This window comes from Benincasa hispida, chromosome 5, assembly GCF_027475165.1.
Source record: "Benincasa hispida cultivar pf3 chromosome 5, pf3_genome.v1.1, whole genome shotgun sequence".
Taxonomy (NCBI): domain Eukaryota; kingdom Viridiplantae; phylum Streptophyta; class Magnoliopsida; order Cucurbitales; family Cucurbitaceae; genus Benincasa; species Benincasa hispida.
Genome location: NC_143482.1, coordinates 3,146,920 through 3,173,429, shown reverse-complemented (window position 1 = coordinate 3,173,429; position 26,510 = coordinate 3,146,920). Strand labels below are relative to the sequence as shown.

General features: G+C 36.9%; 3 protein-coding genes across 7 annotated transcripts; 1 reads left to right on the top strand and 2 right to left on the bottom strand.

The window, feature by feature from the left end:
• The first annotated feature begins 15,901 nt into the window (after positions 1-15,901).
• On the top strand, positions 15,902-21,321 carry LOC120077141 (HIT-type Zinc finger family protein). 2 transcript variants are annotated; one of them, XM_039031044.2, is made up of 9 exons: positions 15,945-16,034; positions 16,223-16,276; positions 16,389-16,490; positions 16,602-16,633; positions 19,271-19,315; positions 19,504-19,590; positions 20,382-20,470; positions 20,667-20,717; positions 20,839-21,321. In XM_039031044.2, the coding sequence occupies exons 3-9, from the start codon at positions 16,417-16,419 to the stop codon at positions 20,860-20,862; spliced, it is 402 nt and encodes a 133-aa protein (XP_038886972.1). In that variant the 5' UTR covers positions 15,945-16,034; positions 16,223-16,276; positions 16,389-16,416; the 3' UTR covers positions 20,863-21,321. The 2 variants fall into 2 exon arrangements, with proteins under 2 accessions (XP_038886971.1, XP_038886972.1); XM_039031043.2 differs by lacking the exon at positions 16,223-16,276 and having other exon boundaries at positions 15,902-16,034.
• A 137-nt stretch (positions 21,322-21,458) lies between these two features.
• LOC120077509 (putative pentatricopeptide repeat-containing protein At3g47840) lies at positions 21,459-26,067 on the bottom strand. Of its 4 annotated transcripts, none has more exons than XM_039031421.2 (4): positions 23,483-26,044; positions 22,329-23,397; positions 22,045-22,185; positions 21,459-21,798 (listed from the first exon to the last, which is right to left on the bottom strand). In XM_039031421.2, the coding sequence occupies exon 1, from the start codon at positions 25,904-25,906 to the stop codon at positions 23,771-23,773; it is 2,136 nt and encodes a 711-aa protein (XP_038887349.1). In that variant the 5' UTR covers positions 25,907-26,044; the 3' UTR covers positions 21,459-21,798; positions 22,045-22,185; positions 22,329-23,397; positions 23,483-23,770. The 4 variants fall into 4 exon arrangements, with proteins under 4 accessions (XP_038887349.1, XP_090170340.1, XP_038887348.1 ...); XM_090314214.1 differs by having other exon boundaries at positions 21,896-22,185; positions 22,329-23,236; XM_039031420.2 differs by having other exon boundaries at positions 22,329-23,236.
• Positions 21,754-23,566, bottom strand: LOC120078019 (26S proteasome regulatory subunit 4 homolog). The gene is made up of 4 exons (XM_090313964.1): positions 23,483-23,566; positions 22,329-22,550; positions 22,045-22,185; positions 21,754-21,798 (listed from the first exon to the last, which is right to left on the bottom strand). The coding sequence occupies exons 1-4, from the start codon at positions 23,564-23,566 to the stop codon at positions 21,754-21,756; spliced, it is 492 nt and encodes a 163-aa protein (XP_090170090.1).
• Positions 26,068-26,510: the final 443 nt, after the last annotated feature.

Below are 26,510 nucleotides of genomic sequence, written 5' to 3'. Positions count from 1 at the left end.
CTGGATTGGATTGGTACCCACTGACTATTCTCATTGCATAACAAATGTCTGACCTAGTGTAGAGCATAACATACATTAAGCTGCCAACAGTTAAGGCATAGAGAATACCTCTCATATCCTCAACTGAAGAAACGAGTGAAGGTCTTGAGTGGAAACGTAGGGATTAGACCAAATTCTTATTTTCACAGAATCATTCATACAATACAAAATTATGCAATTCCAATAATTTACAACATGCATAGAAAAATAACAGAGATAAAAATAGGTTTCTGATTACTAACCTTTGAAGAAATCTGCCTTCACAAATTTCTTCTTCTTCAAAAAAAAAAAAAACATGAACACTCTAAACTCCTTTGGATCAAGAAACCCCAAATACAACAATCAATAAGTCCAATCCGTCAGGCACTACCACGAGATTACCAAGGTATTCTCCTTAGGGTTGAGAAACCATAGGAGTTGTAGGCTTTGTGTCAATTGGGAAGAGGAAGAAAAAAAAATTTTAGAGAGAAGAATATCAGGTAGAGAGATTTCTTTTTGGGAAGAGCAAATCAATCATCCACATCTCTCAGACCCTCTGTAAGTTTTGGAAAAAGACCATTCCTCTGCACAACCGCCCACACTCCATGATTCATCAAAAGTAAATAGGGGAAGCGAGTTATTTATAATTCCATTCCTTTAATTTAAATTTAAATTAAAATAATTTTAATTTAAATAATAATGATATAATAACTAACTTATCATATATTACCTATAGCTATATGTTATATCAAATACAGTATAACCTATAGTTTGTTGTTCTCTCAATAATTTATGGTATTTAATATAAATCAAATTTATATTAAATTTAGTTATATGAATCTAATTCATATAATTAATATTTGAATCATATTCAAATATTTATTTCCTCTGAAATAAACTTTATATTATAATGTATAAAAAATATTATACTAATTATATCACATATAATTACTTTAAATTAATTATATCACATATAATTACTTTCCTCAATTAATTTGAACAATTAAAATTAATCCAAAATTAACTTGATTCTCAATAATCCCAGTTGAGCTACTGAGAGGACCTTATGGACCTGTAGCTTGAAACTCCAATGGTACTTGAATAATTAATTAAACTTCTTTAATTAAATTATCCAACATCCATTAATTATCAGACACTTCACTAAAGACAGATAGCTGCACTTTTCGTACTACAGATATATTTCTATATCCAATGGATATAACCAGTCAACAATGTGATGACCTTTCACAAATCGCTCGTAAGTACAGCTAGGTAAAAAATTACCATTTTGCTCCTATCTAACTTCTTAAGTACCACTGATCCCTCTAATGAACTATAAGTTATAGTCCAACCATGACCAGACCCCTCTTCGGACAGAAGAGTGTCGGGTTGTATGTCCTAAAACTCGCAGTTTGTAATGTTAAACGTATTCTATTATCAATAAAGATGTTATTGACATTTATTCAATAAAACTATTATTGAATATGTGAATTGCACTTGTAAAGTCTAAATCCAATAAACTAAAGATTCATGGCTATTATTTGAATACATGAATTTTATGTGGAGACATAAGAGTGGATCAAATTTAGTAAATAGCCAAAATGGTAAATAGTATATGAATAAGGCTGGGTACCTTATTCTAGTAACATTATTGAATGCGGCTCATTCTGTAGTTGTTACAATTTATTGTAAAGTGCTACAAACGAAGTGATCCTGATTTGTTCATGTATTTACATGAGAAGTGGGGGCGTCCTATGCAATGAGTTTGCATAAGATCGGACTGAGAATTAAATCACTCTTACTTTATAACGTTGTTTACGTTTAAGACTTACTATTTCAAAGTGATGACATAGGTAGTTTGACCTTAATCCTGAGCTAACTATGAACTCCTGTTTATTCGAGATTATCCTTAGATTTGCATTGGTGAGGGTTGACTCAACAGCGCCGGCTCAATAAGCCTCCCATTTCAGGGGTAAGATCGGGTAGATAGCTAGAGATATAGGGTGCAAGACGAAATTTACTCCTACCCACTTTTAGGGATAGTAGAGAGATCGTTCCCTTAAGTATTGACTCTGAGTCTTGAATAAGGGACCTCACCCTCTCATTGGTCTGAGAGGACTAGGTTTAGTGATTGGATCAAAAACCAATTATTCATTAGAGAATCAGTGGGACTTCAGGAGCAAGCTGTAATCTCGGGGATAAAATAGTTTTTGACCCAGATGTTATTACAAACAATCTGTGAAGGGTTGACTTACTAATCATGGTTATATCGAATGGACATAATATATCTATAATGAGGGGCCAGAGTGCAACTATTTGGCTTTACTGGAGTGATTCGGTAGTTAACAAATGATGGTTAATTAGGTTAAAGAGTTTAGCCGGTTAATCACGGATCATTGGAGCACATGATCTGTAGGGCCATGAGGTCTCCCTACTAGCTCATATCGGACAAAACCTTAGAACAATGTGACGAATGAATTTGAAGTGTTCAAATTTGGTTTTTGGAGTAAAGCATTAAATATATATGATATATTTAACCTAATGTTTAATTGTGAATTAAACATAAAGAGAGAGAAAATAGGAGATATTTAAATAAGATTTAAATATCAAGATTATGAATAGTGATTCATATAAATTGGATAAGTGTTGGATTTAATATTAAATTAAATTAATTAAATTGTTTAATTAATTATTTAATATTAATTTTATTTTAAAATTGATTATTAAAATTAATTTTTGAAATTAAATAGATTGGTCAAAATTGCATTAAAATTCAAATTGTTGACTAGGTAAAAAATGCAATAGAAGTCAAATTGTTGATTGTTTATTTTTTAAAGTAAAAAAGTCAAATTTGTTGACTTTGAACTTTGAGAGTCAAACTTTGACCAAGTTAGTGGAAAGATCCAACATTTGTGAGTGAGAAATACCAACTTTTGCATGGCTAAGTGTTGTCTTCATTTGAAGACACTTGTCCCACTAAATCCCACTTTTTGAGTTGGTGAATTTTTTAGTGTCAAATTCTCATCAAACTTAAAGTTGAATATTTGCATGTAATGGTCTTTAAAGGAGTGTTTAATGCTTTTGAAGACTTCTTGGCCATAGTGGGTTTAGATGAGATTATGTGATAATCTCATCTATTTTTTCTCTCAAAGCTTTAGTGTTTTCCTCTCCAAATTAGTCACTCACCGGATTCCACCATCCCGTTTTAAGGCCGAAGAATAGTTGAGAAGACTCTCGTCGTGGTCTACGAACCGTTCGTGAGGAGATTGAAGCTGATTTGGAGAAGATTCAAAGACTACAAAGTTGTATTCTTTTTCCCTTTTTTCTTGTTTTATTGCATGCATGCTTATCTTTATAATTAATCTAATTAGAGTACTTTAGATGCGTTTTTCTTCCGCTCTGCATGTGTTTGTTCCATCAATTGGTATCAGAGCATTCTTAAAATACTCAATTTTTGGTTAATTTATGCATATGGTGGGTATTGATTCATGTGATGAATGTTGTGTGTGCTAAAATGGATAATTTCGGTTTTGGCATCCGTTTTTCCTCTTGGGTTGTAATGATTATTGTAATTGCCCAGTGTTTTATGGGTTTTAATGTATGGAAAAGGGTATGTATATTTACTAGAGTCATTAGTGTTGAAATTAGGCTGTTATTGCTTGGTTCCGGGAAAGAGGACAACTCCAATTTGGTGAAATTTAGCTCACAGACCCGGAAGGCACTGCCAGACCCGGTTCATCTCCGAAAACCCGACCCGGAAGGCGCTTGACTCGCGAGGAAGTGGCTGACGCGTGTGGAAGCTCCGAGACCCAGCGACCCGACCTGGTTAAACCTGCTTCAAGATCCGCGTCCAGGCCTAGCTCCGTGCGCGGCCCAGTCCAAGCCGCGCCCGCGCCTGCCCTCCATCCGACCCGCTTCAGCCGGCCCACACTCGAGTGGAGCTCCAGCCGACCCGTGCGCCTGGTAGTGGCTCAGCGGCCTTGTCCGGTTCAAGCTGGTTTGACCAGTTTTGATTGGTTTGGGCGGGTTTTTGCTGTTTTTGGGTTTTTGGAGCCAGTTCAAGCCCCTTTCAAGCGGTTCGAGCTAGTTCGAAGTGTTCGGAGGCGGTTCGAGGCTGTTTTCTGTTTATTATTGTAATAAGTGTAGCTTTTAGCTAGCTTAGGATGCAAAACCGGTCCATTTTAGTGTGTTTATTCAATTATGCATTGTGAATGTATGAATTAAATAATTTATTTATTGTGTGCATATTGTATGCCATGTAGATTTAAAATCCCAACATAGGATAAGTATGTAGCATGCATTGCAAGTATATTATAAGTGTGGTATGCATGTGTAGGATTCCATGGCTTTTGATATAAGTTGTTATATTGATGCATGAAATGAATGTTTATATAATTGTTATATAAAAACATGTTATGGATGCAAAGCATGTCTATTATTTTATAAGTTGTTATAAAATTAGATTAGACATTAAAATCCATAACAAAGATAAGTTGCATGCTCACGTAGGTTAAACCACCTATTTTAATAGTTAAAATAGGTCGACATTTTGTAAAATACGGTTACAAACTCAACCGATATATAATCCTATCTAAGGCTGGGTGTGCTTAAGTTGACGGTCTACGAAACACCTCCTAAATAGGAATTATGACCAAATAATTGAGCGTTGTTAACTGGTTTTATGAGCATACATGAGCGGTGATAGGTGTTAAAATTGGTTTGTTACCTAGACATCGTAGATTAAATCGAATCATAAGCATTATACTTGGATCAACCACATAGACTTAGGTTGTTTAGTTAGCTGAAACATTCCTCAGTAAAGTTTTACCCAAAAACAAGTAGAACACTTCAGTGAGAGTTTAATAACATATATGATATGCTGTTAAAGCACTTCAGTGAGAATTTAATAATGTATATGATATGCTGTTAGAACATTTTAGTGTGAGATTAATAACATATACGATATGTTGTTTTTAGCTCTCGCATCCCTAAGAGTTCACATCGACATTCATGTGACACTTCGTGTCACCCTGGAAGTGACCTCCATTCAGGAAGTGTTTGCATGAATCGAGATTAAGGTGAATAGGGGAAGTTGTTCACAGTAAAATCAAATACACAAGGTTTTGATTTTAATTCTCACGTCCCTAAAGAGTTCACACCGTGAGATTCATAACACGCTTCATGTCACCCTGGAAGTGACCTTCATTCGGAAAGTGTATGCATGAATCAAGATTAAGGTGGGGGAAGTTGTTCATTAAAAAATCAATATATGTGATATATTGATTTCAACTCTCACATCCCTAGAAAGTTCACACCATGAGATTCATACGACACTTCGTGTCACCCTGGAAGTGACCTCCATTTGGAAAGTGTTCATATAGGTCAAGATCAAGGTGAATGAGGGAAGTAATTCAAGTAAGTGGGTGAAGGATATGTGACAACGTGTCCTAAGGTCTCTTCCGTTAGTTTGGACCGTGAAATTCCTATGTTGCGCCTGCTGGTTAGCTTTATGCGACTCTTGCTAGTCATTTAACAACGGATATCCCCTCGGAGGGTTGTAACATGGGATTCAGAATAACTCAAACTCCAGAAATGGATATGATTTCTTAGGTCGTTCCCCAACTTTGACTCTCCAATTCGGTAGCATCATTGGAGCCGCTAATCTCTGAGTTTTAAAAATGGAGGGATACACTTATAGAATTACTAAGTGTTAGTAAGTTATTGACCGAAAACGATAGCTAAATGGCTATCGGAATAAGAGTTATTCTGGAGATAGTATTTAATCAAGAATGTCTTGCATTAGTGAATGAGTATTTGACTGCCCATCAGTAGCACTTATTCTGACTCACTATAGTATCGTTGCAAATAAAATAATGAAATTTGGGTACATTATTACTTTAATAAAATTTGATTGGGTTTAGAAGCAATTTACAAATTAGAATTTGTTTATAATTTCAGCATGTTGAATCCTTTAAATTTACTCGCTTTCGACACTTTTAATGGTAAATCAACATGCAAATTGAATATACTAGCAGTTGATGATTTAGACTATATTTTAATAGAGGAATGTCCTCTATCTCCCAATTCTGCTACTTACCAGAAAGCACAACAAAGTAAATATGATTTACTTGTCATTGAGACGTGCTTGGTGGAAAATGATAAGTTAACTTGTACTTTTGCTCAGGAAACTAGTTCCTGGAGACAACTTACAGAAGGCGAAGCAACCTTTAAGGTAGAGATCGAGGAGGTTGTTTCAGGTAAAGCAGCGGAAGATATAAAGTTATTTATTGGAGATAGACACATTTTACTTGAAAATGTTAATTACATTCCTTTTATGAAAAGGAATTTAATTTCTATCTCATGTTTGCTAGAACAAAATTACAAAGTTTCTTTTGAATATAATGAAATGTTCATTATCTCAAAACGTAATATAGTATGTTCTGCGAATTTAGAGAATAACTTATATGTGTTAAAACCGACTGAGGTAAAATTCGTTTTGAATATAGAGATGTTTAAAACTGCTGAAACTCATCATAAGAAAAAGAAAATTTCTCCAAATGTCTATCTTTGGCACCTAAAACTAGGTCACATTAATCTCAATCGGATTGGGAGATTGGTTAAGAGTGGACTTCTAAACCAGTTAGAAGATAGCTCTTTATCGCCATGTGAATCTTGTCTTGAGGGTAAGATGACCAAAAGATCTTTTACTGGAAAAGGTCTTAAGCCAAAGAACTCTTAGAGCTAGTACATTCAGACTTTTGTGGTCCGATGAATGTTAAAGTGAGAGGAGGGTATGAGTATTTCATCAGCTTCATCGATGATTATTCAAGGTATGGCTACATTTACCTAATACATCATAAGTCCGATACACTTGAAAAGTTCAAGAAATATAAGGCAAAGGTTAAGAACCAATTAGGTAAAAATATTAAAACACTTTGATCAGATCAAGGTGGTGAGTACATGGACTTAAAATTCCAAGACTATTTGATAGAACACGGAATTTAGTCACAACTCATAGCACCTGGCACACCTCAACAAAATGGTGTTGTAGAAAGGAGAAATAGAACCATGTTGGACATGGTTCGTTCTATGATGAGTTATGCTCAGTTTCCAAGTTCTTTTTTGGGGTCACGTAGTAGGGATTGCGGTGTATATATTGAACATGGTTCCTCGAAAAGTGTTTCAGAAACACCTTACAAGTTATGGAGAGGAAGTAAAGGTAGTTTACGTCACTTTAGGATTTAGGGATGCCCAACACATGTGTTGGTGCAAAGAAGTTGGAACGTCATTCAAAGGTATGCCTATTTGTAGCTATCCCAAAGATACAAAAGGTGGTTTCTTTTATGATCCTTAGGAAGATAAAGTATTTGTGTGGATAAATGAAACATTCCTAGAGGAATACCACATTAAAAATCATCAACCTCGCAGTAAGCTAGTATTAAATGAGATAACCAAAGAAACTACAGATAGATCAACAAGAGTTGTTGATCGAGCAAGTCCTTCATCAAGAGTTGTTGATGGAAATGGTACGTCACATTCTTCTCAAGAGTTGAGAATGCCTTGACGTAGTGGGAGGGTTGTGCAACAGCCTAACCAGTAAATGGGTTTAACTGAAACTCAGGTCGTCATACCCTGATGATGGCTTAAAGGATCCATTGACTTTTAAATAAGCAATGGATGATATGGATAAAGACCAGTGGATAAAAGCCATGAACCTCAAAATGGAGTCAATGTACTTCAATTCAGTTTGGGATCTTGTAGACAACCAGAAGGGGTCAAACCCATTGGTTACAAATGGATCTACAAGAGAAAATGAGACCATGCTGGTAAGGTACAAACCTACAAAGCTCGTGGTAAAAGGGTTTACCTAAAGAGAGGGGGTGGACTATGAAGAAACCTTCTCTCCGGTTGCCATGATCAAGTCTATTAGGATACTCTTGTCCGTTGCCACTTTTTATGATTATGAAATCTGACAAATGGATGTCAAGACAACTTTTTTGAATGACTATCTTGAAGAGAGTATCTATATGTCTCAACTAGAGGGGTTGATTGCATAGAGTCAAGAGCAAAAGGTTTGCAAGCTTAACAGATTCATTTATGGGCTAAAACAAGCATCTTGATCTTGGAACATGAGATTTGATACTGCGATAAAATCTTATGGCTTTGAACAGAATGTTGACGAACCTTGTGTTTACAAGAAGATCGTCAAAAAAACTGTAGCTTTTCTGGTTCTATATGTTGATGATATCGTACTCATTGGGAATGAAGTAGAATTTCTTGCTGACATTAAGACATAGCCAGCCACGCAATTCCAAATGCAGGATTTGGGAGAAGCACAGTATGTTCTTGGGATCTGAATCATTCGAAACCGCAAGAACAGAACGATAGCCTTGTCTCAGGCATCTTATATAGACAAGATGTTGTCTTGATATAAAATACAAGATTCTAGGAAAGGTATGTTGCCTTTCAAAAATGGAATTAATCCGTCTAAGGAACAGTGTCCTAAGACACCTCAAGAGGTTAAGGTTATGAAACGAATTCCATATGCATCAGCAGTAGGGAGTTTAATGTATGCCATGTTGTGTACTTGTCCTGACATATGTTATACAGTTGGAATTGTTAGCAGATATCAGTCCAATCTTAGATATGATCATTGGACTGCCGTTAAAAACATCCTTAAGTATCTTCAGAGAACGAGGGACTATATGCTCGTGTATGGTGCTAAGGATCTGATCCTTACTGGATACACTGATTCTGACTTTCAAATCGATATAGATTCTGGGAAATCTACTTCAGGGTTAATATTCACTTTGAACAGAGGAGCTATAGTGTAGAGGAGTATCAAACAAAGTTGTATTATTGACTCCACCATAGAAGCTGAGTATGGACACTGAGGAGACGTGATTGTCACACATATTTCCTGTGAAGACAACTTGGTTGATCCATTTACAAAAGCCCTCTTGGCTAAAGTATTCGAGGATCACCTAGTGGGACTAGAACTGCAAGGTAGATAGAACTAGGGCAATTGGGAGAAGTATTGGGTATATGATGCCCTAGTTTTGTATTTATTCTCTCATTACTCAACATTGTATATATATTTGTATATACATGTAAAATCCACTAGAGTTTTAGTCCAAGTGGGAGTTTGTTGGGTTGTAAGTCCTAAAACTCGCAGTTTATAATGTTAAACATATTCTATTATCAATAAAGATGTTATTGACATTTATTCAATAAAACTGTTATTGAATATGTGAATTGCGCTTGTAAAGTCTCTAATAAACTAAAGATCTATGGCTATTATTTGAATACATGAACTTTATGTGAGATATAAGAGTGGATCAAGTTCAGTAAATAGTCAAAACGGTCTATAGTATATGAATAAGGCTGGGCCAGATTATTTGTAGCATTTTACAATAATTGTAACATCTACAAAACGGTCGTATTCGCAGTGTTACCAGGATAAGGTGTCCTACCTTATCCATTTACCATAGACCATTTAAGTTATCGCTTAAACATGATCCACCTATATAACTCTACATACATGTTTAAGCTACAGATGATAACATTGGATATTAGTTTATTGGTTTGTGGGTTTAATGTTACTAAATGTCAAATAAAACATCCCAGATTTTATTAAATAAATAAAATATTTGTACAATACAATTGCAAACTACATGACCCTACGAGATTTAGGGAATTAACCCCAACAATCTCCCACTTGGCCTAACGTTAGTGTGGTGTACAATATAAAAGTCATACTAATATACAAGTACACGAAGCAATAACCTAGGGCATAACACGTGCCCAGTATAAATCTCCCACTTGCCCTAGTCTAGACGTGGTCTGTCTCATAGACCCATACTCTGAAGGTGACCCTTAAATACCTTAGCCGTGAGGGCCTTTGTAAATGGATCAGCAACGTTGTACTCCAAAGCTATATGTGTAAAGATCACGTCTCCTCGATTCACAATCTCTCGGATGAGATGATACTTTCGCTCTATGTGTTTCTCACACTTGTGACTCTGAGGCTCTCGGGAATTAACCACAACACCACTATTATCACAATACAGGGTGATAGGTTTTGACATGTCTGGAACGACTTCCAGATCAGTTAGAATTTTTTCGAGCCACACAACTTCCTTAGTAGCTTCACAAGCCACTACGTACTCAGTCGCCATGGTGGAGTCAGCAATGCACCCCTGTTTGGTGCCCCTTCAGACTACTGCCCCTCCGTTAAGGATGAACACTGATCCTGATGTGGATTTTCTAGAATCTTTATCAGTTTGGAAATCAGAATACGTGTATCCATTAAGAATCAAATCCTTAAAACCATACACGAGCATGTAGTCTCTCGTTCTCCGTAGATATCTGAGGATGTTCTTAACGGTGGTCCAGTGATCATATCCTGGATTAGACTGATATCTACTAACTATCCCCACCGCATAGCAGATGTCAGGTTTAGTACATAACATCGCATACATCAGGCTACTAACAACCGATGCATAGAGGATCCATCTCATTTCCTTAGCCTCTTGTAGTGTCTTAGGACATTGTTCCTTGGACAATATAACTCTATGACTGAAAGGTAGTAAACTTCTTTAGAATTTTTGCATCGAAAACTTGACAAGCATCTTGTTAATATACGATGTGTGAGACAGGGCTAGCATTTTGTTCTTTCGATCTCTAAAGATCTGAATGCCCAAAACAAACCGCGCCTCTCCCAAATCTTTCATTTGGAATTGGCTGGCTAGCCAATTCTTAATTTCAGCCTGTAAACCTACATCATTCCAAATGAGTAGGATGTCGTTTACTTACAATACTAGAAAAGCTACTGAACTATAGATGATTCTCTTGTAAACACAAGGCTCCTCAACATTTTGATCAAAACCATAAGATTTGATCACAGTATCAAATCTTATATTCCAAGATCGATAAACTTGTTTCGATCCATAGATGAATCGATTAAACTTGCAAATTTTTTGTTCTTGACTTTGGGTTTGTGAATCCCTTTGGTTGCTCCATATAAATGGTTTTCTCAAGATTTCCATTCAGAAAAGCAGTTTTGATGTCCATTTGCCAGATCTCATAGTCATAATATGAAGCAATGGACAAGAGGATCCAGATAGACTTTAACATGACAACAGGTGTGTAAGTCTCCTCATAGTAGACTCCTTCAACTTTGGTATAACTCTTTGCCATGAGTCTAGCTTTGTATGTCTGCACCTTCCCATCAGCACCCTATTTCCTTTTGTAGATCCATTTTCAACCTATAGGTTTAACCCCACCAGGTTGATCTACTAAATCCCAAACAAAACTGAAGTACATAGGCTCCATTTCGAGATCCATAGCTTTGATCCATACATCTTTGTCAATATCCTCCATTGCCTTCTTGTAAGACAATGGATCCTTAACATCTTTGTCAACTACCATAGCTAGGATTTGTGTTAAACCCATATAACGAATAGGCGGGTTCGCAACCCTCCTACTATGTCGAGGTTTCCTTAACACTTGAGGTGGCTTTGACCAACTAAATGATCCAACTTCAAAAACTCTTGTTGCGGTGTTGGGCTCTTCAATAACTCTTGTTGAAGGTTCAGTAGTTTCCTTCGAAAGTTCATCCAACACAATTTTACTACATGACAAATGCTCCCTTATATGGCCTTCTTCTAAAAATGTAGCGTTTGTCGACACAAACACTTTATTTTCTTAAGGATCGTAGAAGTAACTACCTCTCATTCTTTTGGGGTAGCCTACAAATGACACAATTTTGAACGAGGCTCCAGTTTCTTAGGACTTGCCTCAAGCACATATGTTGGGCAACTCCAGATCCTGAAATGACGTAAACTGGCTTTACGAACATTCCATAATTCCAAAGGTGTTCTAGTAACACTCTTAGATGGAACACAGTTCAAAATATAAATTTAAGTATGTATATAACCCCCGAGTCAGGTAAGGAAGCATAACTCATTATAGAACGAACCATGTCTAACAACATTCGGTTTCTCCTTTCTGATACACCATTTTGCTGAGGTGTGCCAGGTGCTGAGAGTTGGGATACTATTCCAGACTCTATCAAATAGTTCTGGAATGTAAGATAAAAAAAACTCTCCACCTCGATCAGATCAAAATATTTTAATTGTTTTATTTAACATTTTTAACTTGGGCCTTAAACTCTTTGAACTTTTCAAAAGCTTCAGACTTCTATTGCATTAAATAAACATACCCATATCTAGAATAATCATTAGTAAAAGTGATGAAATATTCAACCCCCCCCCCCCCCCCCCCTCTTGATTTAACATTCATCGAACCATAGAGGTCTGAATGTACAAGCTCTAAAGGTTCTTTGGCCCTATGACCATTTCCAGTAAAAGATCTTTTAGTCATTTTGCCTTCAAAGCATGACTCACACACTGGTAAAAAATTTTCTTCTAACTCGCTTAGAAGTTCATTCTTGACCAATCTCTTAATCCTATTGAGATTGATGTGTCCTAACCTCAGGTGACAAGGATGGACATTTTCTTTAGGAGAAACTTTAAGTCTTTTATACTGAGTTACCGCAGTTTTAAACATTTCAGTGTTAAGGATTGCTTTAGTTGCTAACGGTCTTAGCACATATAAATTATTTTCCAATGTAGCAGAACAAATATTAATACCATTTTTGGAAATAAATGTTGTATTTATATAGAATTGTATAAAGTAGTTTTGTTCTAATAAACATTTTACAGAAACTAAGTTCCTCTTTAAATCAAGAACAACAAATACATTTTCAAGTAAAATATATCTATTCTGTAAAGTTAGCTGGAGTCCTCCCACTGCCATAGCTGAGACAACGTGCCCAGTTCCAACACGCATTGTCATCTCTCTAGCATCCAGTTGCCGCCAGGAACTAATTCCCTGAAATGAAGAAAAAACATGGTTAGTGGCGTCTGAATAAATTATCCAGGAAGAATCATTATTCACCATTAAATAGGTCTTCAATATAAGTAAATCAGATTTACCATTCTTGGTCTTCTTCTTTTCTCCCAAGTATTTGGGATAGTTCCTTTTCCAATGTCCCTCGTGGTTGCAATGGAAACAAATTCCCTTTGTAGCGTTGGCCTTCTTGCCTTTTTGGGCAGCAGCTGGTGGGTTAGCTTTCCCCTTTCCACCTTTCTGTTGAGGTTGATGCCCTAAATCTCGTAGGGTTCTGTAGTTTGTATGAGATATTTTATTTGCATTTACTACAAACCAATAAACTAAGATCCCTGGTTGTCGTTGTAACTTAAACATGTATGTGGAGACATACAAGTGGATCATGGCTTAAGTGATAACCTAAATGGTCTGATAGTATATGGATAAAGGAGGGAAACCTTATCCTGGTGACACTACGGATATGGTCTACTTTGTAGATGTTACAAGTGTTGTAAAGTGCTACAGATGGTATGATCCTGATCATTCATGTGGAGACATGCGGGCAGGGTATCCTATACAAAGGAATTTGTATAAGACTGGACCACGAAGTATTTAGTCTCGTTATATAACGCTGTTCATGACAGAGACTTTCATTTCACTAGATTGACCATAGGTAACATGACCTTAATCCTCAGTAAGTTGAAAACTTCTGCCTATGAGGGCGGTCCTTTGATTTGCATGGGTGCGAATGGCCAGATTGCCGACTTAAACCTACCACTTTGGGGATTTGTCTGATTGGGCAGCTGGGAACTCACCTACGCAAGATGGAATTCACTCTTTTCCCGAAGCAGGGGTAAGTAGATAGATTGCTCCTTTAAGAGGCTGATTCTAGGGCTTGAACGATGTGACGCCACACACTTTCTCATGGCTCGAGAGGTGTTCACTCATAGTAGGACTATATTGTTCATTAGAGGAATCAGTGGTACTTAAGGAGTTAGATGTAACTATAGGGGCAAAACGGTAAATTGGCTTAGCTGTACTTACGAGCGATCTGTGAAGGGTTATCGTACTATTGACTAATTATATCCAACAAACACATATTTATATCTGTAGTGAGAAGAGTGCAACTGTCGATCTTTAGTGGAGTGCCTGTTAGTTAATGGATGATGAATCTCGTGATTAAAGAGTTTAGTCAGCTATTCACGTACTGTTGGAGCTTCAAGCTATAGGTTCATAAGGTCCCCTTGGTAGCTCAATGGATTCAAGTTGAGAATCAATTTTTAGGTTAGTTTGAAGTGTTCAAATTCACAAGAGGGAGTTTGATTATATATGATATAATTAAATTGGTTCAATGATATGTGATATAATTGATATGATGTATGAGATACATTAATTGGAGGAATTGATATAAATATGATTTATATTGAATAAAGGAGAAAAAAATATGGTTTAAATATTACATATGATGCGATATTAAAACTATAGGTTATAAATATAATATGATAAGTTAGTTATTATATTTATTTATAATTAAACAATTATGAGATAATTGTGGCTGGTTATTTTCTCCATTAACCATGAAAGTGGGAGGTTATGTTCATTTTTTATAACTGAAGGATAAAATAAAAAGTGTTTTCATTTTGAAAGAGATCGCTTCATTGTGTGCATTACTAATCGTTTAGCTCACGAGAGACTACACGATAGCCTTCTAAGTGAGAGACTAAATGATCGTGTAAAGTGCCTCTTACTAAACGATCGTGTAAAGTGATTTACTAAGCGATCACGTGCTAAGCGAGTTTTACTAAACGATCGTATAAACGATCAAGAGTGTTTTACTAAATGATTGTGTACCAACCGAGATTTACTAAATGATCAAGCATCTTAGTCTATGCGATATACAAAACCTCCTCCCACTTGCTTAGTCATATAGTTTGATTATTTCCTGCCTCTATCCTTCTACCAAATTCACAATAGAGCCCACACCTCCTGGATTCTCACACCTCCTGTAGGGGGACCACCATAAACGAGTAATCAAAAGAAAATCGTTGTTTGAAAACGTGACAACCTTTCCTCTAACAGAGAAGCTGATCGAGTCAACATTCTTCTTCTTCACTTCCCTCAACAACATATGGTGGACAAGTGGGTTGCTGAATATGATGTCTATGTCTATGAATCGCCCAAAAACTATTCTCTTGAACATCTTTAACTGTTGTCGGGTAAGCTTCTCCTTCACAATCTTGTTGGCACTCGCAATGTGAGTCAAGCTCTTTACTTGTTCGGAAAACCGATCAACTTCATGTATTTTAAAACCTTTTGACATATTAAATTACTCTTGCATGAAATGAACATTTAATCTATCAGTTAACAGGTTCTTAAAAAAATCAACAAACATACATTCTATTTAAGTCTTGCTAGACTCACTCTGTAACGACCCGAGTTCAGGAGGGGTACATGAATGAACTGGTATCACATCCGAACGAGAGGGATCCTGAGGACATGAAAGTTTGGTTAAAAAAGGCTTAAAAGAATTGAAAGTTACTACCTATACCAACAAGGTGCACCTTCCTTTTCGGTGGCTCAATCATAAGAACTCCAAAGTTAAGCGTGCTTAGCTTGGAGCCTCTGGGAATTTTTCTAGGATGCATGTGAGTGAGGACAAAACATGCTGAAAGGACCCGTGTTGGTTTATGGGGACAACTTTCACTTCTAAGGCATTCAAGGCAAGGGAGGAAGGGAGTGTCGGGGCCATTAGGGGCCGAATTCGGATTCCGAATCTGGGCCTGGGGCGTTACACACTCTCGCTAGTAAACCTCGAAAATTAACGAGACTTCTTTATCTTTTGAGTTGTTCTGCTGGATTAATCGTTTAAGACCTTTGGTCACTACCCGGACCATGAAAAAAATGAGATCACTTCTTATGGACTTGTAAAGAATGATTTTGATCTAGTTCATATTAATATAGGGTTATTTGATATTTTTTCACAAAAAAAAAAAAAAAAAAAGGTCATTTGGCATTTTGGATGATCATTCGTACAAATTTCTCAACAAAATACTTCCTTTTCGAGTATTTCGGTTTTTGACAGAACCCGCTCGTCGGACGGTGAAGCCAGCGCCAAACTCCCTCCGGTGAAGCCTCTAATTTCCTTCTGCTTCTGTTATCGCCGCTTTGTTCTTCAGAATCCGTTTAGTCTGATTGTTTGGTTAAAACTTCCTGAATTCGTTTTCTTCTTCCTTTTTCTTTTGTTCTGCTTTCGGAGTTTATATATCTGTTTGTAGTGATTTACATCAATCTGTTTTTGTTAATCTGCCTATAGTTCTGGAAGAATCAAGTTGTAGTTCGAGTAACAGCTATAGCATTAGTTCTTCTGGTGAATTTTTAACCGTCCGGACTGAATTTGAACTTCATTATTGATGATAGAAGCTTAAAATTGTCTTCACTTCCAGCTTGATAGGTCTAATCTCATCATTTTTGGTTTGCAGCATTTGAGATTAAGAAATTGAACATTCTATGGGTCCTCGGCAATGTCAGGTCTGCAATGAAGCACCATCCAAATACAAATGCCCCCTATGCCTTGTACCTTAGTAAGACAAATAAGAAGATTTGTTTTAGGTTATTTTCGTGTAGTCTTTATTGAAAACTCTCTGACCTTCATTTATTTGTGTGCTGGCCTCTCCTTTTCAATTTGCTTGAAGCTGCTCTCTGGTTTGTTTCAAGAAACACAAAGGTGCTGTTCTTTTGGACTTGGGTTTTTTATTATTCTATTTATGTTCTATATTTTGTTTGAAGTTTCGTGTTCAGATGGTATATAGTTCTAGTTGGCCTTTTATTTGGGATAACTTCATGATGTGGCAAAATCACTAGTCGTCTAGGTTGATGCCGCTTGTGCTTTGTTGTGAGTTTGAACTCACTGCCCAAGTTCATAGCAGATAATTGTTCTCAAGTTCCATTGCCTGCATTTTTACCTTCTTTTAAGGTTTAGTTGATGATAACTGGAGGGTCTGGTATCTGTTTAAGGGTTGAATACTTATTAGTTATGTTTTTCCAAGTTGAGTTACTCTTGAATGTCATGCTCCAATAAGTGGTTCATAGAGTGTTCTTTTACGTAATACACATGGAAGACCCCAAATTTCAAATTAGGTTAGGAAACGTCTACAACATTTTCCAAATACACCTAAGCACTATGCTGCAAGAGGTGCTTGGTCTTTAGGGTGGACAATACCTTTTGGCTCTCCATGCTTCGTTCCTTTGAACTTAAAATTCAGGCTTTTGACGGTGGTCTGAAAGGGACTTCTTTCTTAGCACAATTGATCCACGCTTGGTTAACATCTAAATAATTGATGCCCAAGATTACGTTGAACTATTGAAGTCCTACATATCCAATATGATCAACTTTGCTTCAAGAGTCTGACCCCAAATAAAAAGTTTCCCAACTTGACTACTTGCTTAGCTAGCAACACTGAACCATATATAGTAAACACCAAAAGCAGGTAACCTAGAAGTTCTAGCTCTAAGTTAGCTTGTTGAAGAATAAAAGGAGGACTTGACCCAAGTCAAATAACACAAAAGCAGGAAAACTAAGAACTGAGATGGTTCCTATAAAAAATTTACAAGGTATCTTTTACCCATATGACACTTTGTAAATTCTTTAATTGAAATACTATATTGGTTCTTAGAGTTTCTACTTCTGTGGTTTTTGACTTGGGGTCGAGTCATTCTTTTATTTCTTCGTCCTTTGTTCAAGAAGTGGACTTAAAAGCTAGAACCTTCAGGTTACCTGCTTTCTGTACAATCGTTTGGTTTCGTTCAATGTTACTAACTATGCATGTAGTGAAGTTGGATTTATTTATTATTATTATTTTTTAATTGTGGGCTAGACTCTTGGAGAGATGTTGAGTAGATTGGATGTACAGAACTTTGATGCAATCTTGGGCATGGATTGGTTAGCTGCTAATCAAACCACCATCGATTGTGCCAAGAAGGATGCCTTCTGTGGACCGACTGTGACCTAAATTTTAAGTTCAAAGGTGCGAAGCACAGATGTCCAGAGGTGGTATCGGTCCTAAAGGTTAAGCGTCTCCTGTAGCATGGGGCTTGGGCGTTTTGTCAAATGTTGTGAACATTAGCTAGGAATGATCCAACATAGACTCTATGCCTGTTGTGAAGGATTTTGTGGATGTTCTTCTTTAGGATCTCTTTGGGATGTCCCCAAGGCACCTGACCAAATGAAACTAGACGAACTGAAGGAACTCAAAGGGCAGTTGGAAGTACTCTTGGATATATGATTTATTCGCCTTAGTCTGTCTCCTTGAGATGCTCTAGTTTTCCTTGTGATGAAAAGGACCAGTAGCAAGTTATTCATACTTTTAGTGATTACTTTTCCATTTGGATAGTCTAGTTGATTCTTTCAAGTAGTTGGGTTTAGTTTAGTTTGTGAATGTGTTGAGGTTATTCCATTCGTTTGTGGAGCTATTGTTGTGTGTTTTTGAGCTTGAGGTTAGTGGCTGTTGGTTAACTTCTAGATTATGTATTTGAGTTGTTAAACTTGTCCAGGAGAAGCTTGTTTTTATTCCCGTTCATTATTGTTAGGTATCCAAGTCCCTGCACACAGAAAAACACACAAGAACACCCAATAAGGAACACCTAACAATACCAAAACAGGGTAATATGATCGCCCCTGTGAATATTATATATCAACAAATATCCCAAAGTATCAGAGGATATTACAAGCCAAACAGAGGTCTCAAAATCACAAGAACAAGAAATACAGAAACAAGGAAATGGAAATGAAATACTTGGCTATTCGAGAGAGCGCCTCTCCTTCAGTGAGCTCTTGCTCCCAAAAACATTCCTCCCTTCCACACTCATTTCCCAAGCCCTACAAAAACCCTTCATCCACTGGTCCCCTCCTCCGTACACTGTCAACCAACGAACCAATACTCAGATGGTCCCCACCTCCCTTTTGGCCTGCACAGCTCCCTTCTTACCCTTCCTCTCATATACGTTCATAATTGGAGGTCTCACATTATTATGTTTAAAGTTGTAGTGGCTTGATTAAAATTCTTTGATTAGAATTCTTGTAAAGAGATAAGTCATTTGATTCTTTTGTTTGAGCAAAGTTGTTATTTCACTCTCTGGGACTAGCAGGTTTATTTTCGTTGGTGAAGTGAGACTCAAAAGTTTTAATCCAAACTTCAGACAGTTTCTTTAGACAGCAATTTTCGGTTTGGTTTAAATGACCTAGGTGTCGTAATTGAGTTTAACTAGGTAAGAAGTCTGAAATTTGGGGGCATTACACACGCCGTCTGTGGTTAGCTTTCAATTCTATTAGTATGATAACTTATATCATTTGCAAATTGTGCAGAAGTGCCATGTGCCATCGAGCCTGTGTCTGCAGGGGACCAACCAAGTAAGTCTATTCTCACGTTTCATTTATTCAAATGCCTCACGTCATATACTACCCAATAATTGTCTATGAAGTTCCTTCCCGATTTTATCCTTTTGGATCCTGTAAAAGTCAATAAACTTTCTTTTACTTGTTCATTCTTCTAGTATTCATTGAACTCACTGACCCTTTTCTATTCTTTCTGTCTACAGCTGCTCCTAATGGATCACTTGTAGATAGGCCCATATATGTTAGAGACCAGAATGAAATACTTGAAAAGTTGCAGCTAGAGGCTATTGGTATTGATTCATAACTACTGATTTTATTACCTCAATTTATACATGAGCTCAGTTGGTCCCAATAAACACTTGACATGCATTCCTATTTCTTTACAAGAGTTAAAAATTTTCATGATGGTTTCTTGGAGAACCCCTTCCTTTAGTAGGGTTATATATATATACATATATATGTGTGTGTGTGTAAAATTCATGATGGTTAATTAGAGACCAAAATCTTCAAATCTCAAAGGGGACGTTTGGCCCACTAAGTGGATTTAATAAGTCTTGGGTAAAAATGTTGGAGTTAGTAAGTTTGTGTTTGGGGTGTAGAGTTGTAAGATTGTGTTTGATAATTGTGATAAATAGATTAAGAAAATAAAATGAAGTTACTTGGTAGATGTGAAAGTAGAGATATAGGAGAATATTGAGTTCTTTGGTAAACGTAAAAAGTATGAAAGAAATGGGAAGATAGAGTTACTCTATAAATGTACAACACTTATTATTAAAGTTGAGTTATTTACACCAAGTCACCAACTTAAGAAGTTGGTGGGCAACGGCCCCAAAGTGAAATGTTTACGGGATTAGTTCTAAGTAGAAAATCTAGAATATGATAAATTCTGAATCATTTGCATAACTTTGGATGGCAAAGTATCATATGAGAAGGGGTTTAAGCTTTTGAAGTTCGAACGACAGAAAACCGACAGAAAACTATGTTTTATCACATTTTTATTTATGCGTCGAGAATAATGTTGTTTCTAGTTGTTTGGACTATTAATGAACTTACAATAGGTTTCTACGCATCTTTCATATAGCTTCTTCCTCAGAAATACACAGTGATTTGAATCATGAGAGACTCCAGAAGCTCATCCTTGCTATCGATAGTTCACCAGATCCAGAAACTGTGAGTAGTCTGCACTTCCAAAATTTGAGAAATTATACTCTTAAACGACTTCTCTTCGAAAACAAAAGGAAAAAGAAAGAAAACACTTGATCAACTTTTTTCCTCATTATAGTCGTCACAAACTAATGGTTATGAATGTGAATATCAATAATAATAGTTAAAAGCGAAGATTTAAGTTGGTTATTGCTCTTATTAGGAACTTGATAAAGCTATGGAAGATGAAGCATTTCACATTTTCAGCACCAAGGTACTATTTTTGGGGAGAACTGTCTGTCAAATATTTTTGTTCATCTATGACTCACGATGCAGTCGTGAGCATGCCAGATAATATTTTTGTTTGCTTTAAGCATATATTCTCTGTTGGTTAGATATCATCCATTATCGGCTCGTAGTCCCGGTGGTCACAGATGGAGGAAGGAAAAAGTTTGTTCGAGACATGTATATGTATAATCAATGGGGCACAAGTGATCAGCTCTGCAGATGCTGATTTTCAACAATTAACTACGGGTCTCGGATTGTAGATTAGCTTTGGGACGCCATCCAAGCACTCAGCTGCAATGTTTGATGGCGATAAATGTGCCAAGTTTTGGGATGATATATGATTTACTCGTCTTTTCTTTACAAGTAGCCTTCTCTTTCTTTAATGAACAAAACAGTATTCAAATACTACATAGGAATCTGTTCCTTTGAGAATCAATGAATAGCTCATGTTTAATGATGTCGAGACTCAATGGTGTGTAATAGGTAATGTTTTGACTAGAAGGCTTGGGATTGAATTAACAAGCAGAAAGTTGAAAGTCAGTTTCTATCATGATGAAACAAATAGAATTTCCAAAACGAGAGTTCTTTCACGTATTGATCTTTTTAGATTCTGTTTCTCTTTGGATGTCTTTATAATTATTTGATACATCTCATTTTACTTGTTTGAACGCTCTTTGCCATGTATTCTTTCAATTTTTCTCCAAGAAAGCATTGAAGAAGAAAAAAATAATAAAATTCATTGGAGGAGAGATTTCTGATTATCTTCAAAATTGATGCTTTCGAGTTCTAAACAAGTAGAAGAGTTTGGAGAACAAAGGAAATACATATCCAACAAAGGCTGCTAACAAATTAGCTTCAGAATGGAAAAATACATATATATAGATTAAAATCTGAGAACAGAGAGTATTTCCAACTCCATAATGTGAAAGAAGACATTTCTTTGAGTAGTTTCCTTTCAAGCACACTATCAATAATCTTCATCACATATATAGGCCTTCTGGCACGCCGTCTTCTTATACATATTACATAATCTCCTCCTTTGCCTTCTTGAAGTCGGCATGTGTGACCTGTAGCAAATGACAACATTAAAGTAACCTAAGCAACATTTCATTCTCATTCAATCAACTCCAAGAGTAACAATACACAAAACAGACTCGGGATAACCTGTTCATTGTTCAATCCCCATTCTCTATGTATTATAGATTCCGATACTTGATGGCATTTGTTAGTCCAAAAACTTGGAACTTAATCCAATCCATCAACCCGGAAACGAAACAAAGTGTGTTCCCTTTCGTCAAGTAGGGAATTCTTACCTTCATATGCCGTTCTCTCAAAGCAAGCAGCCCAGCTTCAATACATATGGCCTCTATATCAGCCCCAGAGAATTCATCTTTGGTCATTACAAATTCCTCTAAGTTGACGTCATCTGCTAATGTCATCCTCGATGTGTGTATCTGCAAATAAATCAAAGTTCTCAAGTTGTTAGACAAAGAAGAAACACCTTCAGTTTATTGGTATAACCAACCCGAGCTATAAAATGGTACAAGTTTATTAATGGACAGCGCTTTCAACTGAAAACTAGATCTGAAAAATGCACCTCAGGCAACGGAAACTCAATCTTCCTATCTATTCGGCCTGGTCGAAGCAAAGCTGGATCGGCACTTTCGATTCTGTTTGTAGCAAGTATCACTTTAACATCTCCTCTTGAATCAAAACCATCCAACTGATTAAGTAATTCCAACATTGTCCTTCGGATCTCACATTCACCTCCAGAGTGAGCACGTAGGGAGTATGAATCAGAGACAGAAACAACAGACTTCTTTTAGAAATAAGAATGTTAAACAACTGATCTCTTTGTGCTGACAGCATCAATCTCAGTCAGTCGTGGCTACGAGTCTCACGGAAGCTCCATACTTTCAGCCAAGTTTTGATAGGTTCTATATTGGGTGGTTTCTTCGCCATTTTATGGTATTTGTTCTGGAAGGCTGTGGTTAGTGAAGCTTTTTCAGCAAATTTGTGAGTTCAAGTTGTTGTGGTCTTGGAAGCTTCTTGATTCTGTATAGGCTTCGTTATATATGTATTAAACAATTGATTCAGGGATGATAAATAGTTGTAGTCACGTGCACGGTATTATGCTACATGCCTCAATTGGATGGAATCCTTAAGGTCTCTTTCTCGAGGCAAACAGGTGCTTGGATAATTGAATACAACTGCTGATTTCACCTTTTGATATGGTGAGATGACAATTGTGTCCATATAAAAGATAGGGTGTAGATTTTTCTTTTTTGTCTTTAGAATAGAAAACTGATCGAATCATTCAATGGCTTATAGGAAGGAAGAAATTAGGCGTAAATATATTTATGAAAGATCTTTGAAGAGTACAAATCTCTATAAAGTTTCCAACATTCACTAGTTTGAAATCCATATGCTACATCAGCTGCTACAGTGCAGTTCTATTTTACTTCCCCTCGTTCTTAGTTGCTTCATTTATCTGATGGAAGCAGCCTAAATTATAACAATGTGTAGGAAGGCAATATCAGCAAGAGAGAGAGAGAGGTAGTAGACCAATTACTGTAAGATCATTTTAAGTATAATTTTTAAAAATAGTATCCAGCTTCAAGATCAAATTTTAGGCAACGCCAATATGCTTGTGCAAGTATCTGTTCCTGAACAAGGTTTTCACGTGACAAGTCATATTCTTCCACCATTAGGTATAATAATGGTAAATATAGGTTATGTTGAATCACATACCTTTCTCAAAATCTCCACAAGTCCTTCAAGAAGATGACGATCTGAAAAATAACCTCCATGTACTGGACCCTTCACCTTTGACATTGCTAATTCAAACCAAATGCATAAGTATCACAATTGATTTAACAGAATTCTCAAAAGAGTACCAGCACCTTCATGAGCCACCTCTTCACTTCTTAAAAGTCAAACGTGATCCCAGCTGCAGTCCGTGATTTCACTTCTAAGAAGTAAAGGCATCAAGGAGACAACAGTCGGTCAAAATTGGAGTATGTACAAATCAATCTTTTGTTATTCTTCCATATCAGTTACTAAATGGTCCAATTCAAGAATATAGATTTCCGTTCCTGAAGCCAACTCCTCCAACATACTGTATATGTCTTCTCCTCGTGGATGTGAACGATCTCCAGCAACAAATGCGAAAATACTATCCTTGATCTTTATCGAAGACCAACCTGGCTCCTTAACCACCCCCTTTGATTTCATTAACATTCTTATATTTGCTGCTTCCTTCCACTTTCCCTTGGCAGCAAAAATGTTTGCTAACGTTATGTGAGTCCCAGCACAATTTGGATCTAACTTCAAAACTTCAGCAGCAGCACGTTGTCCACAATCAACATCACCATGGACTCTACATGCCCTCAGCAAAATAGACCAGACAACATCGTCCCCTTGAAATGGCATGCTTCTAATCAAGCTCTCTGCATCACGTAATTGTCCTGCTCGACAGAGAAGATCAATCATACATCCATAGTGTTCTTTTGAAGGAGTGATGTGATAATCTTTGCTCATTGAGTTGAAGTAGTGGAAACCAAGGTCAACCATTCCTGCATGGCTACAAGCTGTAAGGACGCCAATGAAGGTCACGGAGTCTGGTCTTAAACCAACCTTTTGGATATTTTCAAACAATTCAATGGCTTCTTGGCTATGTCCATGTTCAGCATACCCGCTGATCATAGCTGTCCATGAAATGACATCATCTTTCAATGAGTCCATAAAGATCTTAGAAGCTTCCGCGATGCTCCCACATTTTGCATACATAATAATAAGAGCACTACATACCATGGATGTCTGTTCTAACCCAACAGACAAAACATGAGCATGCAATTGCTTCCCTTGCTCGAGAATCGCCATACTTCCACATACACTCAGCACGCTAGCCAAGGCGAACTCATTTGGTTTCGGTCCTTCACTTCTCATTCGTGACAAATACTCAAAAGCTTCTTCGCCATAGCCTACTTGAGAATATGCTGCAATTATAGTGCTCCAAGTAATCACATCCCTAAAATTCATTGAACAAAATACCTTTGAAACTGAAGCTAACTCCCCACATTTTGAGTACATGGTCATGATAGAGTTAGCAACTGACAAAGCATTCCGAAACCCGACACGTAAAACATGAGCATGTAGTTGTTCCCCCCACTTCAACCTTGCAAGATTAGCACAACCAGAGATAACAGCAGCAAATGTATATTCATTTGGAATCACATTGCTTTCCTGCATTCTTTTAAATGCTTGAAGCCCACATTCCTCCTTACCCATTTGAACGTATGTTGCTACAATTGTCGTCCATGAAACGACATCTGGAGTCCTCATCTTTCCAAACATATACAAACCATAATCTAGCTTACCACATTTGTTATACATGGTGGCCAGCGAATTGGCCACGAAGGAGTTCTCATCAAATCCTTTCTTAAGTGTCTGTGTATGAATTGATCTTCCATGATTTAGTGCGCCTAAATCAGCACTGGCCTTCAATGCTATAGCATATGCATATGAGTCATATTCGACCTTTGACCTTCCCATTTCAGAAAAGTAAGCTAGCCCGTCCTCGCTATACCCTGCACGAACAAGCCCAGTTATAACTGCTGTCCAAGTCACCACATTTCTTGTCGGCATTTCATCAAACATTTTACAACTTCTCCCAATTTCTCCAATTTTCATATACATGTCGAGAAGAGCACTACCGACGAAAACAGAGTTGACTAGACCTGTTTTGACTGAAAACCCATGCAAGTTTGTACCATAAAAAAAATTCAAACCGAGCCCACAAGCCTTAAGACCAAGACTAAGTAGAAAGGGATCAATTCGGAGCTCAGACTGAAGTCGCATCTTTGAGAACAAAAGCAAGGCTTCAGAGGAGTCTGAGGCATTAACATACCCAGAAATAATATTGGTCCATGAAACCTCATCCCTTTGAGGCAGTTGATCGAACATGTCGCGTGCATCTTTCAAGTGACCGGTTCTCACTAATAGTTTCAACTCGTTGTTAGCTTTGGGTAAATCTACATTATTTGAGAAATGGGTATTCAGGTTTGAAGGTTTGAGTTTTGTATTTAGATGACGAAGATTATCCTTCGTCTCCTCTCCGGCGACAGCCAAAAATGTAAAATTTCTCCGGATGTGTTGCCGACGGAAAAAGACCATGATGTGTTAGAGAAGAGCTATGAAAATTAAGTGCACTTTCGACGCACCAAGTAATTTGATGGGTCACGATTGGAAGCAGCAATCTGGGCTTATTAGAAGAATATTGGCAATAAGCCGGAAAAAAAAAAACGAATTAGCAGAGAATCAAACTGTTGGGGTTTGATAAAATATAGAATTTTTTTTTAAATAATATATTTTTTTAAATATATAATAACAAAAATAAGGTAGGAGTGAAAGTATTGTCAAAAATATGTTTTTAAATCGTGTGTTGGGTACATGATTACACCTTAATCGTGTACACAATACACGATTAGCACTAAATCGTGTACCAGGTACACGAGTTCCATGCGCAGTCTGCTGTGACAGTCATGCAGGGTTGACTGAGGTAATCGTGTACCCGTATACGATTACCTTAAGTCGTGTATCCTGTACACGACTTCCTCCTCCATTAAATTCTACACGACTTCCTCCTCCATTAAATTCCACCGCGCCCCTTCTTCTTCCTCATCCGACCTTCTGCCTTCTCCGTCCAATTTCAAGCTTTCGACCTTCTTTTGTTGCATTTCTCTATCCAAAATTTTGAAATCTTCCTCATTTTGCTTAT

Bases quoted from the DNA above. Each gene is read 5' to 3' on its own strand.
- LOC120077141 (XM_039031043.2), top strand. From the start codon at position 16,417: ATGGGTCCTCGGCAATGTCAGGTCTGCAATGAAGCACCATCCAAATAC. The intron at 19,591-20,381 runs GTATTGATTCAT...TCTTTCATATAG, and splicing joins GTTGCAGCTAGAGGCTATTG to CTTCTTCCTCAGAAATACAC. The intron at 20,471-20,666 runs GTGAGTAGTCTG...TGCTCTTATTAG, and splicing joins GTTCACCAGATCCAGAAACT to GAACTTGATAAAGCTATGGA.
- LOC120078019 (XM_090313964.1), bottom strand. From the start codon at position 23,566: ATGTCAAAGGTGAAGGGTCCAGTACATGGAGGTTATTTTTCAGATCGT. The intron at 22,186-22,328 runs GTGCATTTTTCA...ATTTATTTGCAG, and splicing joins TTGAGTTTCCGTTGCCTGAG to ATACACACATCGAGGATGAC. The intron at 21,799-22,044 runs GTAAGAATTCCC...CATTTGCTACAG, and splicing joins TGAGAGAACGGCATATGAAG to GTCACACATGCCGACTTCAA.
- LOC120077509 (XM_039031419.2), bottom strand. From the start codon at position 25,906: ATGGTCTTTTTCCGTCGGCAACACATCCGGAGAAATTTTACATTTTTG.